At 48.4% G+C, this 20,543-nt stretch overlaps 1 protein-coding gene and 1 long non-coding RNA gene across 6 annotated transcripts in view; one reads left to right on the plus strand and one right to left on the minus strand.

The window, feature by feature from the left end:
* Positions 1–20,543, plus strand: part of LOC102725657 (polycystin-1-like protein 2) — an 87,753-nt gene that overhangs the window by 41,521 nt on the left and 25,689 nt on the right. The window contains 11 exon segments of the mRNA XM_081806326.1: positions 796–924; positions 1,944–2,070; positions 2,735–2,866; positions 4,633–4,855; positions 5,454–5,647; positions 9,706–9,936; positions 12,156–12,257; positions 15,086–15,264; positions 16,740–16,886; positions 19,351–19,550; positions 20,207–20,424. Of these exon segments, the coding sequence (XP_081662452.1) occupies positions 796–924; positions 1,944–2,070; positions 2,735–2,866; positions 4,633–4,855; positions 5,454–5,647; positions 9,706–9,936; positions 12,156–12,257; positions 15,086–15,264; positions 16,740–16,886; positions 19,351–19,550; positions 20,207–20,424 (1,882 nt within the window).
* The window catches only part of LOC145717517 (uncharacterized), a 94,156-nt gene that overhangs the window by 25,628 nt on the left and 47,985 nt on the right, over positions 1–20,543 (minus strand). For 3 of the 5 annotated variants that reach the window (XR_014140789.1, XR_014140787.1, XR_014140785.1), the window contains 2 exons: positions 11,220–11,300; positions 4,834–4,922 (listed from right to left, as the gene is read on the minus strand). This is a non-coding gene — a long non-coding RNA (uncharacterized LOC145717517). The remainder of the gene's footprint in view (positions 1–4,833; positions 4,923–11,219; positions 11,301–20,543) is intronic. The other 2 variants (XR_014140786.1, XR_014140788.1) reach the window with 2 other exon arrangements.

A 20,543-nucleotide genomic window follows, 5' to 3' on the forward strand; every position in this document is an offset into this window, starting at 1 on the left:
TCATTTATGTTCGGACAGTTATACTCACACATACCCTCAAACCCACATTGACATTCTGACACACAATTACACACTTACACTCAGATACACACACACAATTCCTTATATTCACAGGTCACCCTCAAACACACACATACATTCACATCCACTCCATCACAGACACACACACACACACACACACACATACACACACAATCTATGCAAACATCCAGCCCTCCTCGGATCCTTATACCAGTCTTGGCTTCAGCGAGGTTGCATCCTCATCTGGGGGTTTGGGTGGGATGAGGAGCAGTCCAAGCCCAGATGATCCTGTAAAGTGGCTCTGCCTGTGGCTTTCTATTTGCCCACAAATAAGACCTGGGTTGTGGCCCTGTCAGGGCCAAACAGAGCAGCACAGAGAGGCACACAGTGTGACAGCTCAGCGCAGACTCAGGAGCCAGATGCCTCACTGTGAGTCCTGGCGCTTGCCTTTATCAACATGTGACCTCTGCAAGTCACTCATCCTTTATGTGCCTTTGTTTTCCAGTGTGCCGAATGGGTATAAGTGAGAGCATCTGCCTCCTGGAGTTGTTGTGAGGATGAAAAGGGGTTCACATTCCAGCGGGGGTTGGAATCTTCATAAGTGCTTACTTTTCACTCCCCACAGAGCCTGGCACTCAATAAACAGCAGTGCTGTCCCTTCCTCCCTCTTCTGCCCTCTTCCAGTCCCTGCTGAAGGTCCCACAACAGCCTGGCGACAGTAACCAAAGGCGGCATACAGAGACGGGTCCCCAGCAGTATCCCCTGCTTTCTTTTCCAGATGGCCTCCGTGCCCCAGCTGCTCAGAGTTGTGGAGCATGTGCAGGCTGCCCTCCTTCTGGGGACACTGCCTGGAGGCCTCCCAGCTACCCTGGCCACCCCCTCCATCTCCATATACACAAATAGGTAACCAGCTGCACTGAGGTCCCCGAGAAAGCTTATCCCCTGACCTGGCTCGGTCTACACCCACATCCCAAGACCCTGTGACAGGCAGAGCCCAGAAGACCAGCCCTGGAACTGGGAGATGTGAGGGGAGCTGGAAGTTGGGAGGGCTTTTTACTGAGCGGTCTGGGTGTTTGTACAACGTAGGAAAGGAGCTGGTGAGTGCCAAGTCCCATCTTGGAGCCACCCATGAGGCCTAAAAGATGGGTCATGTTGGAGCCAGGCAGGCAGGGAGGCTAAATGAAGGGGGCCTGCCCACGTTTAACTACATTCCAGGTGCGCCTGGCCAAGCCCACTGCTCCAGAGAGCTGTGGGGATTCAAGATGCTCTGGCCTTGGGAATTCTTCATGGAGTGTGTGTCTCTCACTGCACCCTCCACTACCTGAGGATGCCCTCCACCCTGCATGCCTCCACCTGGCAAGCAGGGGCAGGCATTGCTAGGACCCCTGCAGTGAGCACCCTTCTTTGATTCCTTGTGCCAGGGTTACCCTCTTGGGGGCCAGGCACAGTTTCCCAAAGCAGCATTCTGATCAGAGCTAGGGTCTGAAACTAGGTCCTTAATCTAATCAGATTGGACAACACCAAAGGCCAGAGATGGGCCTAGAAGTCCATGACATCAGAGATCAAGTAGGTAGAGGGGATAAGCCTGGAGAAATGTCCACATTAAAGCTCATTTATTCATCCAACAAAGTATGTGTTGGCCACCATTATGTGGCAGGTGCTCTTCTAGGCACTGGGGGTGCAGCAGTGAACACAGCTGGCTGATGCCCTGTCCTCATAGAGCCTCCAACCCAGTGCTGGGGGCACCAGCTGCCTCTCCTGCTGCTCCTACTGATGCAAACATGCAGAACCATCTACGGGGACTGCAATAGAGCCACCCACTGTGATGGCAATGCCAGGGTTCCCTGCAGTGCAGCAGCTCTTCCTCTGACACCAGCTTTCTTCTCTCTCTCCTGACACCTCTGTTCTCACCTTGTGGCCAGTATACAGCCCCGGAGTTGGCGAGGCTCCTCTGTACACGCTGCGGCTGCCAGCTCTGCAACATTTACCCTGCCTGCTGCCTCCTCCCTTGGCTCCGTGGAGGACAGCCCGGAGCCTGTGGACATCAGGGTAACGACAGTAATAACCTCCTTGGGAGCAGTCCTCTACAGCTTATATGGCACTTGCACGTGCGTTTGCTCAGCTATGTTGATAACAACCTGTCTGTTCCATAGTATTACTACACCCGTTTTACAGATGAGGTTCAGTGACTCACCCAATGCTACAAGCAAAGTGGCAGAGCTGAGATGCAGACTCAGTCCTTCTGACACCCATCCTTCTTGCACTGCGTTGTGGAATTTCTCCAGCAGTCTTGGTTGAGTTAGTTACTGGAAATAAAGCTCTTCAGACTTCATTCCGTAACTAGGAAATGGCAAACCCAGAGCTCTTTTCACTCCCAAGTGAGGGCACATCTGACTCTCTGTTCTTTGAACCCCAGCAAAGGCAGACAGGTATCTCTCCCTTGAGGACTTGATGGCTTTGCCAAGAAGAAAGGCTTGGAGGGTTTCACGGTCCAGTAGCTGCACAGCTCTACGGGTCTGAGTGGGTCCTCAGCCCTGGAGGGCAGATACACACCAGGAAGGCCAGACACAGCTAACAGCGGGGCCCCCCACTCACCCCACAGGGCAAGGCCACCTGTCCGTCCCATCTTAGGAAACTTTATCATTCTCATAGGGACGCAGTGACCTTCCAGCCTTCGGGCACCTTGGCCAGCACTCCTTGTTCTTGGTTTTAGGTGATGAGTTTCCCAAAGAGCCCCTTCCCAGCCTGGAGACACTTTGATGTCAGTGGAACTGTTGGTGGCCTCTGTCTGAGCAGCCCTAGTGGACATCTCATACCCATGAAGAATCTGTCGGAGAATATCGAGGTAGAGTTGAGGGTGCTGTCAGAAGTCAGTTGCACTTCAGAAGTTAGTTTTCTTCGTCAACTTGGTTGGGACCAGAAGTTGATTAAAGAGGAGAATCATTAAGAATGGTCTTTACCCTATGTTACCCACTGTATTTTAACTTAAAACTATAAATGTATCATTGTCAATCTTTGGGTATACAATTGAAATGTTTCTTTAAATCTGTTGATTGGATTTTTAATCATCTTCATTACATAAACCACCTTTACAATGCAGCCTCTAAAATGTCAGATTTTCTTTAAAATGAAGCAAAAACAAGCACACCATGGTGCAATAGGAGTTCAGATTCTTTTGAGATTTTAGTGAGTTTTTTCTAATCTTCTAGTTTTCTCATCAATGACCACCAACAATGTTTAGCAATTCATCTTTCCCGTGTCTTCTCAAAGCATTCGACTTAAGTTTTTATGCAAATAATTCTTTTCACACTACTACTTTGTCACTCTATGTCACTCTGTGGAATATATCATTAAAATTGACCTTTACAAGCACAAGTACAATGGACAAAAGCAGCTTTGGGATCAAACACAAGTGCCTGTTGGTAAGCTCACACCTCGGCTGGCAGGAGAGAGCTGCCATAGGCTGGGTTCTCTGGAAGCAGGTGCTGAGAAAGAACTTGGGGTGCTAGATGTTTGCTAGAGACAGTAAAAAAAGCTGGCTGTGAAGAGGGAGGAAGGACAGCAGGATTGGGCAGAAGAGAAGTCAGATTGCAATCCAGACCTCACAAAGCTCCAGTCAACCCTGTAGCAAGTATTAGCCATCGGGCCTGTATTAATCAGCCATATTATTTTCTGTGTCTTTTGATATTTTGATATCTTAAAAATCTTGCTGGTGAGAAAGAAACGCCCTGCCAGGGCCAGCCAATCCTTATAGGTAGCAAAGGGCTTTGCCAGGGCATGCCTTTCATATGCACACTAACCAATCCCAAGTTCATACCCTCAACCAGCCTCTTTATCTGACTCACACACCAAGCCAACATTTCCCCTGTCCTAAACCATCCTGAGGCCATGTTCCAAGTAACCAGAGACCATCCCTATTCATGCAGCACCTCTGTGCAAATTAGAGTCTCCCCTCTTTCTGTGCAGATGAAGCCCAAGCCGTGGTACACAGTTTGATGAGCGTGATAGGTGAATAATAGCACCCCAAAGGATGTCCATATTCTCATCCCTGAGCCCATGGATTTGCCACCTGACATGGCCAAAAGGACTGTGCAGGTGTGATTAAGCTAAGGACCTTGAGACAGAGAGATGATCCTGGAGGACCTAGGTGGGCCCAGTGCCATCACAGGTGCTTAGCAAGAGGCTGACAGAGGGAGAGTTAACTACAGCTGAGAAAAGGCTGATTTGATGACAAAAGCAAGAGGTTGGGGTGATGTGAGGAGGGGCCATTAGCCAAGGCACACGGGCACCTCCAGAGGCTGGAAAAAGCAAGGAAGGGGTTCTTCCCTAGAACCTCCAGATGGCATCAGCCTGCCAACTTCAGCCCTATGAAACTGATTTTGCACTTCTGGCCTCCAGTACAGAACTGTAAGATAGCAAACCTTTGGTGTTGTAAGCCACCAAGTTTGTGGTCATTAGTACACCATCCCTGGGAAACTGACAGAATGAGCACAGCACAGAGTGGATCTCAGTTCCGCAGGTGCTCACCCTGCCCTGCTCTGTCCAGCAGCCCTGATGCTCACTGGCATTCCCAGCCCTGCACACCCTTGATTTGATTGTTTTTGATAACAGATCCTGCTGCCCCGACTTTTGGAAGGACACAGCGAGCCAACTGTGTTGAACCTGACCAGTCCTGAAGCTTTGTGGGTGAACCTGACTTCAGATGGGGCAGCTTTGGGGATCCAGCTGCACTGGAGACCTGATATCCCACTCATACTCAGCCTGGGCTATGGCTACCACCCCAATAAGACCAGCTATGACGCCAAAGCTCACCTTCCGCCAGGGGCTACTGCAGGTAGTCCATCAACTGGGCCAGCTTCTTGAGCTTCCTGGGGGATGGGGAGAGGGCGACCAACTTAAAACTTGGGAATCAGAAGCCAAGGAGAAAAAGAAAAACAATTTGCTACATTCAGTGCTTATTTTTTTGTTGTTGTTATTACTACTACTATCATCATCATTATTATTTATTTGGCAACATTAAGTGAGCACTTGCTACATGCCCTGAAGAAACTGACAAGCACTCATAGAACTAACCTAATCATAATCCTCATCACAACCCCTGGGATGGGCACTATGGACGTTGCCTCTTGCCAGATAAGAACAGAGAGGTTAAGTAACTGATACAAAGTCACACAGCCAAGAAGGGGCAGAGTCAGAATTTGAGCCCTCATCTATCTGACTTGGCAGGTGTGCTCTGCACACTGACCTGGGAGTGCCTCTGCTCCTCTGCTCCCAAGTCTCAGGCGGGGAGAGGGATTCCTAGGACATCAGAGAGACCATCAAGGTCAGCTTCCCTGCCAGGTCACCTTGGGTCACCTTGGTTCCTCTCTTCCATGCCGTTAGCCCCAGTCTCCACGAGGCTTCAGGCTGAACTGGATCCGTCTTTCTTGCAGATGGGCTGTCCACATGGATCCTGAACCCAGAGGACCTGCATTTTGGAGAAGGTGTCTACTATCTGACCGTGATCGCCGAGTCTGACCTGGAGCTGACCCTTGGCAGGGACTTCACAGTTGGCATTACCACCTTCCTGTCCCACTGTGTGTTCTGGGATGAGGTCTGGGGGACTTGGGATAACTCTGGGTGCCAGGTAAGGAGAGGACACAAAGAAGATAGAGCAGCTTTGTTGAGTGTGTCCAGCTTATTTAGGGTCCCCTTTCAATGCCTCTGGTGGCCGTTTTGCACCCCTCCACAGCGTCTTTGCCTATGCTATTCCCTGTGCCTGGAATGCCCCTCCTTCCCAGTCTAGTTAACTCCTCCTTCAGATCCTGCTGCAAGTATCACTTCTTTGAGAAAACTGTTACCCTGGCTAAGTCAGATTTCCCACTGTAGGCTCTCCTAGTACATACATCTGGTCCTCCACAGCACTAAACATAGCACTAAGCCGTTTCATATCTACTCAGGAGGCCACTGAGATCATGTCTGTTCCCTCAATGTACCGAGAGCCCCACAAATCAGGAACGGTGTGCTTTGCTCACCATTGGAACAAATGACCATTAAATGAATGGGCAAATAACTGGGAAGCCCTGCTGACTGTGGGCTGCTGGGGGGGGCAGGGTGTCCTCGCCAGGGAACCAAACTTAGAGCTGAGCCCTTTATTCCACTCCAGGTGCTGTGTTCCATGCTTTACTTGCATTAACTCATCAGATCTCCACAATAACCTCTAAGATAGTATGGGTATTCCCATTCTACAGGTGGTAAAACAAAGGCTCAGGAAAGTCAACACATTTACCCCAAATCCCTTGCCTAGTAGGTGGGAGAGTTGGGACTCAAACCCAGGCTGTCTCTGGAGCTCCAGGCACTGCTTGTTCAGCCCCCAGCCCACACCTCTGCATGGCACATGGCTCTATTAATTGCAATCAGATCCCTGTCTCAGGTCAGCTCAGCTCTACCCATGACATGTCCAGACATTGGCTTTGAGGCCATTGGAGGCCGTCTCTGGGGCACTGATGTTCCTTTCTTCTCTTCCATGCTTCATATGCTGTTCTTTTCCCGGGGACAACCTACCCTGCCCAGAAAACTCCTATTCACCCTTTGATCTCCCACTCTAATGCCACCTTCTCGGGTGCCTCCAGACATTGGGAGTCTCCCTCTGCTGGACTTCCACAGCACTTCACACCATCCCCAAGAACAGTAACCTCCGCATCTAGCTGAAATTTATCACACACCTGTCTCCATCTACTAGAGCATAAATACCTTCTTCCATTTATTCAACAAATATTCACATGTGCGAGGCAGTGGCAATCTAATGGTTAGAAAAACCAGTGAGCTTTCAGTCTAGCAGGGGCACAGCCAAGAAGCAAATGGCACATGATCAAATGACAGTGGTCACAAGTCATGTAAGAAGCCAGGCCCCAGCAGAGCTACAGAAGGGGACTGAGAGCCAAGCTCCTTCGGGGTTTGTTTCTGCCACAACTTCAGCTCCCTTATAAACTCCTGCCCTGGCTTCTGGCCCCCACACAGAGGGAGTTCCCCAAGTGCCAGGAAGAAATGGGTGCACTGACATGTCCAAGAGACAGTGTGTTCCCCCACGCTCACAAGAGAGGCCTTTGTACCTCATGAACAAGACGCTGGGTGTGTTTCGACCTTCCAGAGCTTTCACTCCCAGCAGCTGTCTGATGCCCATGCTGCTGGCCTGGGATGCCCTGCAAGGCTGTCCTCAGAGACCTGAGGATCAGAAAGGGGGATGGTGCAGCAGCTGGGGGCATGGGCTCTGCCATCAGACAGACTTGGGTCTAATCCCATTTCATCAATACTAGCCAGATGACCTTGGACAAGTCACTGTACCTCTCTCAGCATTCCCATCTGAAAATGGGGATAAAGGGTGGCTACCACTTACAGTTGGGGTGGAACCTAGACAAGATTAGGGGGAGGAAGTAGTTAGTGTGGTGCCTGGCACACAGTGAGTGCTCAGGATAAAGTGATTGCTATATGGAATAATCTGAACATAGAGAAGACAATACTACATATAAAATGGAAATCAAGGAAACAATGAACATGGGACTTGGGTGGCGGCTGGGTGGGGGGGAGCATGAGGACAGACTGGGGGAGAACCACTTAGCTAGGTGTATGTTATTGGAATGTTTCTAGCTTTCGAGTAGATAGGGGGTTCTCAGGTCCTTATTATGTTATTGAAAATATACACCTACTAATGTACGCACACGTGAATGTGGGAGCGTGTCATAGACCAAAAGTTATATGAATCCAATATTGTGTACTTGATGTTCATTATACAGACGAAGATACAGATACAGATATAGATATCACTGAGGAACCATAAATAAGTAAATGGGATCATCAAGTTTGGGTGGAAAACCAGAACCAAATTCTCTAAATGGCTGAAGAAAGCTCCAAATCTATAGTCTATAGACCTTCTCAGGGGATAAAGGCAGAATTATTGCTTATATATTTTCTCAAAGGATACTAAAGGTACAATTACTGTCACGAGGGTAATGAGCAGATTCATTCCCGGTGTTCAAGAGACTCTCATGCTGGAAGGGTTGGGAAAGCCCAGGGAGGCAAAGATGCGGGCATAAAATGTCTGGTCCTTGGGCTCCCAGCACCCACTTGGGTTTCTTCTCTGAAACCAGCTCCACTCCCTCCGGGTGTGCCAGGTGTTCCCATAAGCCCCACAGCTGCAGACCAAATGCTGACCAGGATTGGGAAACAGAAGAACAATGGAGCAAATACGGAACTAAAATCTGTCAATAAACAGTTGGGGTCATGCCCACGTGGAGGGGTCAGCCTTTGCTGGGTGGCTCGTTAAGGAAAAGAGACAAGAGTTACCTGCTGGGGCAGTTTGGGCCCCAGCAGGTTCTTCCTCCTCAGGTGCTGAGCAGAGAAGAACTTTGTGCATGCCAGTGTTTTCTGCTCCCTCCCACCTTACCATCTCCTGGTAGACCCTGGAATGAAGAGATGGTGCTGAGTTTGGGGTTGAATGCAAGATTCTTTGCCCACCATATGGCCCTGGGAGGGTGTTTGCAAGTTGACAGATTTAGGGGAGGCCCGAAGTACAGGGTGTGAATTAAGAGCACAGATACGGTTCCCTGCCCTGGCTCATTCCTGTCTCCCCAGCCTCAACCTCATTATACTATACCACAGGGGACTGGGAACCCAAACTCCATCTACATACCATGCCCCCCATAGCCACACCTTGCCACCCTTGTGCCTAGGGCAGTGGCCAGCCCACCAGGAAGAGTGATCCTGAGGAACAGGTCTGTACAGGCCCTAGAGGCAAGAAATTCCAGGTCCAGGTCCCCAAAGTCTAGAAGTGGGAGTCCCAGGGCCCAGGACTAGGGTAAGGCACGTAGGCATCTATAGTGCAAAATTTAAAGAAGGCCTCATTCTTGGGGTCACCTAGAACCTCACCCTAGACACAGCTGGGTGGTATGTGCTGTGATGGGCACATCCCCGGGGCCCCCTGACTCCCATCTTGTGCAGACGGGTGCAGCCTGAGGACAGCTAGAGTGGCACTCCTCAAAGCATGAGCCCTATCTAAGATCTAACGGGTGAAATTTAGGGAATGCTTTCCTGGTGCTGAGACACCAGCTTAGGATTTAAACATTTGTCCTTCCCATTTCTTTACATGATTCCCCCAGTCTCAATTTTTTGTTTTTTGTGAGATGACCAATCATCCTAGTGTGGCTGGGACTGGGGGCCTTCTAGGACACAGGACTTTCATGTTTAGAAGAAGGAAAGTCCCTGGGAAACTGAGATGATCTGATTACCCCGGATGTCCTCTCAGCATCTAGCCTGTTTCCTGGCATAGAAGTAGCACTCAACATGTATCTGTCTGATGAGTAAGCATCAGGCGGAGAATGTACTGGGATGATATGTACCAAAGTTGTGATAATGGCTGCTTATGGAGGATGGGGGGCAGAGGGGACATCAACTTCACCCATAATAGTTCTTTAAAAGGGTAAAGAAGACTGACAAGATGTACAGTTGTCCAGTGAGAATGATAGGTACAAAGATTATTGTTATAGATAATATTCTCAGCATTTTAAAATTTTTAGTTAAATAAAAAAGCTCCAAGGGAATCCTAAAGCTGGTCTCCCCAGCGCCCCCTCATGGCAGTGTCCACCTCCTTGGGCTGGAGCGAGCCAAAGATATGCTGGCATTCCCACCAGGGTCTCTTTGGGGTTGCAGGTGGGGCCACGGACCACCCACTCCCAGACACACTGCCTCTGCAACCACCTCACCTTCTTTGGAAGCACGTTCCTGGTGATGCCCAACACCATCGACATCTGCCAGACTGCCGAGCTCTTTGCCACCTTCGAGGACAACCCTGTGGTTGTGACCACCGTGGGCTGCCTCTGTGTGGCCTATGTGCTGGTGGTGATCTGGGCAAGGAGGAAGGACGCTCAGGATCAGGCCAAGGTGAGGTTGCATGGCCCTCGAGAATGGGAGGAAGGAGCAGGGTGTTCCCTTGTAGGATCTCCAGGGGATGGAGCCCAGGTTGGGAGCCAAAGGGCTAGTGGCTAATCCAGGTTGTCCCAGGTAAGCCAGCTCCTCAGCCTCATATGTAAAATGGCCTTTCTTATCAAATTGTCAGGAGGATCATGTTATTGACCATTCACAGAGGGTTTACTGTATGCCAGGGATTATCCCATTTAATGCTCCCCCACAGCCCTAAGAAGAAGGTACTGTGTTGAGAGTCCCCAAGACCATCCTTAAGTTCAGTGATTCGCTGGAAGGTCTCACAGAATTCAGAAAGGCTGTTACACTCATGATTATGGTTTATTGAAGAATGCAGGTTAAACTCAGCAAAGGGAAGGGTCCAGGAGAGATCCAGCAAGAGCTTCCAACTGTACTCACCCAGTGGAGTTGTATGGACAGACTTCATTCTTCTAGCAATGGCGTGTGACAGGACATATGAAGTACCACCAACAGGGGAAGCTCACCTGAGCCCTGGTGTCCAGGGTTTAATTGAGGGTCAGTCACATACATATGGAGTGCCCATATGACTCAGTGTAGTTACTCAGTCTCCAGCAAACCATCACCACCACCACCCAAAGGTCAGACTGATACAGAATGGCCCAAAGCCCTTACATAACTCACATTGTTAGCAGAGACTACCTGGTGTGGACCAAGGTATTCAAAGAAACTCTTATCAGCAGGATATTCCAGGGACATAGGGGTTATCTTTTAGGAGCTGGCCAAGAGCCAGGCCTTTCTTTGAAATGTGTAGGGTTTGGACAGTCCAGGCCTTCTGAGACCCTCCTCTCCCTTTTACTGCACAGGTCCTCTATCATCTTACAGAGGAAGAGACCAAAGACCAGAGAGGGCAACTAACTGGTCCAAAGCCACCTCCCTGAAGCCAGAATTCAAACCCAGACCTGCTGATAATAAGACAGGAATGAGACATAGAAATGAGATCAACAACAAATTGCCAACAACAAAGTTCTGATTATTTTTCCAATGTATGCACCATGTCTGACATTTAGTGAGTGAGCCTTCAATAAAATTTTGTGTCTTGAGTTAGTGTATCTTGTGCTCATCAACGAATGCAAGGATGCAATGTCCCAAAGCACTGAAACATTCTCCATTTCCTGCCCTCCCAGGATATTAAGGTGGCATGAAACTTAATAGTAGTTGCAGCATTTATACGGCTGTCTTCAATTCACCCAAGGGATTAAACATTAATACTTCAAGTGCCTCACCTGTAGGCTGGTTTCCAAAACGCAGACTCTGCCATGGAGTTGAGCATTCAGTGTTTCACAAAGAGTGCTTGGGATCAGCCCCTGGAAAGGGAGGGAAGAACGCAGGATGAGCAGAGAAAGAAACTGAGCTGGGAGCTCCAGAGATGCCCCGAGTTGGGTCAAGATGCCCAGGTCTTGATCATGCCCAGATACCTCATTAATCTGCCATTGCGTGTCAGCCTCTCCAGGAGAGCATATGACCACAACAGAGGTGGCTCTTGCATCCCTGGCAACTGGGGGAACAAGCCCTCCACTGGCAGGAGATCTGGGTGGCTCATCACAGAGTCCATTGCAGGCTAGAGAGTCTGGCTTTGTTTTGTTTTGATGCTAAACCACCTTAATGTTCATTCCCTTTAAATTCCCTTGGAGTCCCAATCTGGTCACCAATGTTAGAAATTCTACATAGGGCGCCTGGGTGGCTCAGATGGTTAAGCGTCTGCCTTCGGCTCAGGTCATGATCTCAGGGTCCTGGGATCGAGTCCCGCATCGGGTTCCCTGCTCAGTGCAGAGCCTGCTTCTCCCTCTCCCTCTGCCACTCCCTCTGCTTGTGCTCTTCTATCTCTCTGTCAAATAAATAAATAAAATCTTTATTAAAAAAAAAAAAGAAATTCTATATAAACAGAATTTGTATCATTTACCAGATCAAACATTGAACTGAGTCTCAGCTTAATGCCAAGTTCATTTCCAGTCTGGCTACTTTGAGTTTTATTTAATGTTAGATCCATGTTGTACTTTTTTAAAAAAGTTTATTTTACTTGTTCTCATCTGATGGAATGAATAAATAACATACATAATTTTATTCTCTCCCTTTGTCATGAGTGACCAGCTCAGTCTTTGCTATTGTGCAGTGGATGAACCCACTGAACAGGGCCCTTCTAATGCCATCCTTTTGTCCAGGTGAAAGTCACAGTGCTGGAGGACAATGATCCCTTTGCCCAGTACCACTACCTGGTGACAGTCTACACTGGACACCGGAGAGGAGCAGCTACTTCCTCCAAGGTACGTTACCATGCAAGAACCCCCTGGGTTGATCAGTATGACCCACCCTGCAAAGCACTTGCTGGCCCATTGTTTAGTCACCTTAACACAGTGGATTTAGTGTTGTAAGGTGGTTTTTTTTTTTCTTTTTTTTTTTAAAGATTTTATTTGACAGAGACACAGTGAGAGAGGGAACACAAGCAGGGGGAGAGGGAGAAGCAGGCTTCCTGCTGAGCAAGGAGCCCGATGCGGGGCTTGATCCCAGGACCCTGGGATCATGACCTGAGCTGAAGGCAGACGCTTAACCGCTGAGCCACCCACGTGCCCCTTCTTTTGGTTTTTTAAAGGAAAGAATCTTTTGCCAAACCAAACATCCGCCGAAGTCCCAATATTTAAAAAGATAAAGGAGAATAAGTTAAGGAAGAGATGGGGTCTACCACTGTGCCACTGGTCATCTCCCTTATCCCTACCAAAGAATAACTCAGTTAGTTGGTAACCTGCATGCAAATTTGCTCACATATGAAGAACAGTCAGTAAACTGTTATCAATGAATAAAGAGAAAACAGAATTTTTAAGAGAGAAGAGAGAAAGGAAAGAAAGAAAATATGCCTGCCATTTGAAAACAATGAGTCTTGAGTTACATTTTTTGGGTAAACTGATTAGCTGGCAACTAGCGAAGAGGTCAGGCTGAGCCATCTGTCCTTGAGTAGGCTGACTAGAAGTAGTGAAGAAACTATTTCACTTGCTTATAAATTCTCTGAGGTACTTGAGCATTTAGCTGTGGAGCATATAGCAGGTTTTCTCTGTAATGTCTCAGCACCCTTAATTAAGTCTGGCTTGTGCCACATCACTCATCAGAATATACTGTCCTCTGCAGCAGGCTTCAAGGTTCCTTTACTAAAACTGAGGGCTCCGTGGAAAACAGTTTGAGAACCACTTGTGCTGTGTATACTATCCTGGAGAAAGCTCTTCTTTTTAATGACATTAAGCTTCATTAGAGTGGAGCATTTGCCTTTTTATTTTTTAAATCTTATTTTTATTTATTTGTCTTATTTTTATTTTAAAAATTGTTTTTATTTTAGGGGTACCTGGGTGGCTCAGTTGTTAAGCGTCTGCCTTCGGCTCGGGTCATGATCCCAGGGTCCTGGGATCGAGCCCCGCATCAGGCTCCCTGCTTGGCGGGAAGCTTGCTTCTCCCTCTCCCACTCCCTCTGCTTGTGTTCCCTCTCTTGCTCGCTCTGTCAAATAAATAAATACAATCTTAAAAAAATTTTTTTTTATTTTGATTTATTGCTGTGTCTTAGGTCCTCAATCAGCTGTCTAACATAGAGTAAGTGCTCAGTAACTACTTGTGGAATAAACATAGGAATTAATTTCATCCATCTAATGAAACATTCATCTCACTTCTTTAAACATTCAAGAGTCTACCTTAATAGGAAAGGAGTGAAAACTTACAATCCACAGGCCAGTTCTTTTTCTGGAGAGTTGCAGTCACATTTCAGTCTGATATTGGCTTAGTTTGGGTATCTGGCAGAGGCCAGGGATGCTGCTAAACATCCTATGATGCATAGGAAAGCCCCCAGAGCAAGGGATTACTGGGTCCAGAATGTCTATAGTGGAGAAACAGACTAGAAACAAGAATTCAAGGGCAAGTAGTTGATTTGGCAGGGGGGATCCTAAGACACCCCAGTAGAGGACCGGGAAGCCGACAGGGAAGGGAAGGAACCAGTAAAGGGTGCCAACCCGTTACCTGTCTGGGCAGCTGAAGCTAATCCTACGATGGGACTTGGGAAGATAGTAAGCAACGTGGGCCTCAAAGTCATCCCCACTGATGGCTGAGGGAGCTGGCTTATATACCCACCAATCCCATGAGTTATTGGTGGAGGCCAGATCACTGCACCATTAATTCTCTGGCACTTCCAGTCTCTGCTCTCACAGCCCAAGAACCCCCAGGAAAGCAATGCAGCTGCTGGCAGCTGGACGTGGGTGTGGGGATTGCTGCAGCAGTGAGGCTGAGGGAGGTGGGCCGAACACAGGTGGCAGAACTGTAGCTGTTTGGCTCAAGAAATCAGGCATGCTCATCAGCAACACCTGGATAACTGCAGAAAAGCAGGTCCCTGGGCCGTGTTCCCAGCATTTTTAGTTGGTAGGTCTGGAGTGGAGCCTAGAAATATGCATTTTCGAGATAATGGGCACTTATGCATTCATGTCTCAGTGCCAGGCACTCTGGGAGACCCTGGAAATATAACCGTTAGGGGAGGAAACCAGTTCCTACTCTAGAGCCCTTACAAATAAATACATGGCCACAGACCTGTACCCCTGAAACAAATAATACATTATATATTTTTTTTTAAGTATTATTTATTTATTTGACAGAGAGAGACACAGCGAGAGAGGGAACACAAGCAGGGGGAGTGGCAGAGGGAGAGGGAGAAGCAGGCTTCCCGCAGAGCAGGGAGCCCAACGCGGGGCTCGATCCCAGGACCCCGGGATCATGACCTGAGCCGAAGGCAGACGCTTAACGACTGAGCCACCCAGGCGCCCCAATACATTATATGTTAATAAAAAAAAACCATAAAAAACCCCCACAAATAAATATATGGCAAGTTTAAAAAGGTTACCAAGAAGTGTTTTGTAACTCATGCTGAAGACATAAATGCAGGCAGTGTCACCCTGATTCTTCATACACCTGAAAAATAACTCAGGCAAGCCCAAGACTGGAGGAGAGTAGAGAACGAAGGGGCCTTGCACTGTTGGTTCTTGTTGGGTTTTGGATACTTCTAATGAAACAAGGTCACCAGGGCTTGGTTACCATGTGGAGTTGGTCACTCCTAGTCTCTGGATTTCAGGTGACTGTCACTCTATATGGCCTGGATGGAGAGAGTGAACCCCACCACCTGTCAGACCCTGACATTCCAGTTTTTGAGCGGGGAGGAGTGGATGTCTTTTTACTCTCCACCCTGTTCCCCCTGGGGGAACTGAGGGGCCTGCGGCTGTGGCATGACAACTCAGGGGACCGGCCATCCTGGTAAGTCGGTGGGGGGCAAACCATGAGAACTCACTAAGACACTGTGCATCTGCTGCCTGGCTGATCCTCACAAGCCTCTGCAAACACATAGAATGGATACCCATTTCACAGATAGAAACACTGAGGGTCAGAGAGACCCACCCACCTATGAGCCATACAGATTGGATCAGTAGCTAGGAGAAGGACTGGAGGTTGCAGCCTGAGGTCCAGTGCTAGCCCCACCCTTGGCACATTTGCAGCATCAACCTTCATTTAGCCTCCAGTTTCCCATCTGTAAAATGGGGATAGATGCCCATTTTGAAGACAAACCTTGCCAAGTAAGAGGAGATTAAACGAGACACTGGGCTGATTATTTAGAAGAGGTAAGAACATCTGCCACTGCTGAGCATTAAGCTAAGGCTTCCTGTTTCTGCACCTTTTTTCTCATCGCTCCTCAAGGACAAGTACTCTCATTCTTGTTTTACAGGTGGGAAAATCTAAGCTCAGGCAAGATAAGTGACTTGCCCAAGGTCACACAGCTGGCAAGCTCCTGGGAAGCAGACCCTGAGATAGAGTTGAGGGTGCAGGGTGCCTGGGACCAGCCCCTGGGAAGGGAGAGAAGGAAGCAGGATGAGCAGAGGGAGAAGAGCTTTGACGCAGCACAGCAGCTTGGCTGACGCCCATGGGGAGCTCTGGAGTGTCCCGAGTTGGGTTGGGATGCCCAGGTCTTGATCACACCCAGTCACTGTATCCATCAGTCATTGGATGTTGGCCTCCCCAGGAGGGTGTGTGACTCAACAGAGGTGGCTCTTGTGTGCCTAACAGGGCTGTCCTCCTGGAAATGAGAAAATGCATGTCTGGAGCTTCCGAGCATAGTCTTCATTACACAGTAAATGCTCAGTAAAGAAGGGCTCTTGATATCATCGCTATTCTTGTTGGCCATAAGGCAACAGGAGAAATGGCTGCTCCGACATCCCATCAGAGGCGAGATGATTTCATTTCTTCCCCGGGTCTCAAAGACCTAAATCAGGTTAGATGATACCCATGAAGTCCTGAGTCTAAAAGAGATGACTCACTCTCTGGGTGGATGCCAGCAGGAAGACCAGCTTTTGTGTGCCTATGTCTGCGCCTCCCTGAATGCACACAATCTAGACAGCTTGGCTTTCCTCACTTGCATCTGGATGCTGGCCTTAGGCTTGCTGCCCTGCACCAGGGTTAATAGTTTCAGAATGTACCCTCTTGCACCATATCTGTGAAAATGTGGCAGCCTCCAATAGCTGGCTCTCCACACTAGCTGAGCTCCCACATGAGGCCAATTCACCCCCTGATTGGGCATTTTGGTCAAGGCACCAAGAACAATGAAGAAAAACACAAAATCTCTCTTTTCAGGAGTTCTTGTTCTTAAACTCAGGTTTGCGAAGGTGTCAATCTTTGTGGTATCCAAAGAAGCCTCACCCCCCCAACCTTGTCCTCAGAAGTGTGGGTCCCTTCTCCAGGTACGTGAGCCGGGTGCTGGTGCATGACCTGGCTAGGGACCGGAAATGGCATTTCCTCTGCATCTCGTGGCTGTCCACTGATGTCGGAGACTGTGTCCCTGACAAAGTATTTCCGGTGGCCACAGAGCAGGATAGGAAAAGATTCAGGTACTTTTTTTTTTTTGTAAGCAAATGCTGTTTACCTTGTTCTTTCATCTCTAGGGCAGTTGCATCGCAATCCAGTCAAAGCAGAATAAAAGCATGTTTCGGCTTTTGGGCCTGGGTAGCTTCAAGTGTGTGACATTAATAGCCAATCAGTTTTTCTTGTTGGGATTGAGGGACCCTGGAGGGACATGGACCCTCTGAAACAGAATTATCTTTGAGGTGGTGAAATGGTTGAACAGTTATGCATATTTCCTTACACATGTCATAGAATAATATATTTTATATGAGTAAACAGACTGGTTTGAATGGTGATTCCATGTTTGGCCATCTGGGGTTCCTTCTTCATGCAATTTTACCCTACATGGGTGTTTCAGCATGTATGTCCCTTGGCTTTCCTTCCTTCCTTCCACATCTGGTCAAACACATAAAAGCAGGTACGAATGTACACACACGCACTCATGTGCACACACACACCACGGACTGTTATTTATTTTATAACTTTTAAAATGGCATTACTCTAAATATATTACCTTATTTCTTCGATGACAGACCATGAACATCCTTCCAGGACAGTATGCTTGGGTCAAAGTTTTCCTTATTGGCTGCATAATATTCCACAGACTGGATGTCCCACAACTAATTCAACCATTCTCCTATCAATGGACATTGAGTCTGTTCCCAACCAATATTAAAAAATCAAGAGACTCGGGACGCCTGGGTGGCTCAGTCGGTTAAGTGACTGCCTTAGGCTCAGGTCATGATTCCAGGGTCCTGGGATCGAGTCCCACATCTGGCTCCTTGCTCGGTGGGGAGCCTGCTTCTCCCTCTGCCTGCCTCTCCCCCTGCTTGTGTTCTCTCTCTCTGACAAATAAATAAATAAAATCTTTTAAAAAAAAAATCAAGAGACTCCACAAAAACCTGGCAAGTATGAAGATGCTGAGCCAGTGTTCCTGCCTGACACCAATCTGCTGGAGCAGAGTACCAGCTTTCTTCTTCCAAGGGCCATGTGCTCTCCGTTTTGCCACAGTCCTCATCTACCCCTAATACCTCACACCCAACCCACTTCATTTAACTTATTTATATCTATCCAGGTCCCTTTAAGCTTTTGAGTTTGTGATCTCTACTTTAAATGGCTTCTGAGTTAGGTTCAAAACAAAGTCTGTTTCCAGTGCATTTACTGAAAGGTGACTTTCCCTCCTAGCTGCCACTGGGAACAGATCAGCCTGCAAAGGGAAAAAGTCTTGAGTCAGAGAGACTTGGACCCAAGGATAGGCAGAACACTGATGTGGGCACACAGCACACAGTTCCACATGCATGCTTCTGACTCGTTGCATGCCCTTGCAAAAGTCAGCTCACCACTCCAGGCCTCAGCTTCCACATCTGAAAAATGAGTCATTCAGTGTGCCTCCCCAAAGGGGACCTGTGCAGGTCCTGGGAAATGATGTGGGTAGCATACATAGAACAGGGAGGGGCTCAGAGTAAGTGCTCCATTACAGAAGCAGATATGATCCTCCCAATGCTTCAAAGTTGTGATGCCTGGAAACTAGACAAAGAGCTGTCTGAAGGCAGGGCCGTGTCATTCCCTCATGAATCTTGGTGCCCAGCACAACACCTGGCACACAGCACCAGGCTCACCAAATATTTGTGGAACTGTCAGTAGAAGGATGAGTAGAACGATCACGTGGAAAATCACTATTGTTGGCAACTGACCTCTCTCATTATGCACCTTTACTCTGAGTCCAGGCTACTCCCACAGCACAGAGTGATGGTCAAAGTACCGTGCAAGCCTGAGGGCTGCTGGCATTAACCACCAGAACAGGTGCCAGCTGGGAAAATCAGTTCCACACACTCGCAGGAGAATCTGGGCCCCTGTGCAAGCCCTGTGGTTGGACTAAATTCTAGACTAACACGGATGCCTAAGGAGAATATGGTGCCATTTTCGGAAACCCTGTCTTGCAATTTTGATTCTCTCAAACTGAGTCTGAAGCTAGAGCCTGGGATTTTTAACCAGTATCCTCTAATGCACTAATTATAATAAAACTAATATTATAGTTATATGATTATATTAAAATTATAAAAACAATAATTGCTAATACTAATGAACACTCACATATATGCCAGCTACTTTGCCAAATGCTTTACAAAAATCATCACTTAATCCTTTCAGCAATCCCATGAGGCAGGTTCTGTTATAACCCCCATCTTACAGACGAGTAAATTGACGTGCAGAGAGTAAAGTAACTTGCCTGAGGACACACAGCTGGTAGGAGGGCCACCTAGGATTCCAACCCACTCTGTTCAGAACCCCCATCATTAACTCTAAGTGATGCTAAGATGCTGTATGTCTTCCACATGAGAGAAAATAGAGGATAAATCTTAGAAATAAACTCCTCCCTTTCAGCCCAAGATTGCTCCAAAGAGACCAGCCTTCTCCCATCCCTGCCCCTCTCTTCCTGCCTTCTCACAGCCACCTGTTTTTCATGAAGACCTCCAAGGGCTTCCACGATGGATACATCTGGTATTCCATCTTCAGCTGCTCAGCTTGGAGCAACTTCACCCGTGTCCAGAGGGTGTCCTGCTGCTTCTCCCTGCTCCTCTGCACCATGCTGACCAGCATCATGTTCTGGGGTGTTCCCAAGGACCCAGCTGAGCAAAAGATGGACTTGGGTAACTCCCAATGTCATGACAGTCAGAGCTAGTGGCCGGTGGGTGCCACATAATTCCACAGATCCCAAGACCACTCTCAGGTTCAGTAATTCTCTAGAACTACCACAGAAGTCAGAAACACCATTATGCTCATTACAGACAAAGGATACAGATTAAAATCAGGAAAGGAAAGAGGCACATGGGGCAGGGTCCAGGGGAGACCAGGGTAGACCTTCTGGTTGTGTTCTCCCAGGGAAGCTGTGACAATGCTCACTCCTCCCAACAATGATGTGTGACAACACACATGGAGTATTGCCAACCAGGGACACTCACCTGAGCCCTGGTGTCCAGAGTTTTTATTGGGGCTTGCTCACATAGACATGGCTGAGCCCCATGGCTGACCTTAGCCTCCAGGCCCTCCAGAGGCTGAGGTGATACTGTGTGGCCAAGGCCCACACCATAAATCACTGTTAACATAGACTATACAGTGTGGTCCAAGACCTCAGGTAAACAAAGGTGTACCTACCAGACAGAACTTAGAGAGCTTAGAGGTCACCTCCCAGGAGCCACTCAAGGGCCAGGCCTCTCTTTGGGCAAGGTTAATCCTTATTGCACAGCCACCTTCTGGCAGTGGCGGAGGAGGCTCTCCCATTAACCCTTTCCCTCCTCTGTCCTAGGTAAAATTGAATTCACTTGGCAGGAAGTGATGATTGGACTGGAGAGCTCTCTCCTCATGTTCCCCATCAATCTCCTAATCGTTCAGATCTTTCGAAAAACCCGTCCTCGGGTCACTAAGGAGCAGAACACTGGGAAATGCGACAGGGGCTCCCCTAGCCTGGCCTCCTCACTACAGCCCATGGAGAATGGCCTTCTGACACTTGAAGTGGTGACCAAGGCATGTCTTCAACCTTGGCGGTGTGGGGGTGCTCTGGTCTGGGCAGAAATGGCGGGGGGAGTCCTGGGGCTTGAGGCCTGGCAACCCCATGATGTCTGACAGCATCAGTCACCAAGATT

Source organism: Leptonychotes weddellii, chromosome 16, assembly GCF_054177405.1.
Source record: "Leptonychotes weddellii isolate Sample4059 chromosome 16, ASM5417740v2, whole genome shotgun sequence".
Lineage (NCBI taxonomy): Eukaryota > Metazoa > Chordata > Mammalia > Carnivora > Phocidae > Leptonychotes > Leptonychotes weddellii.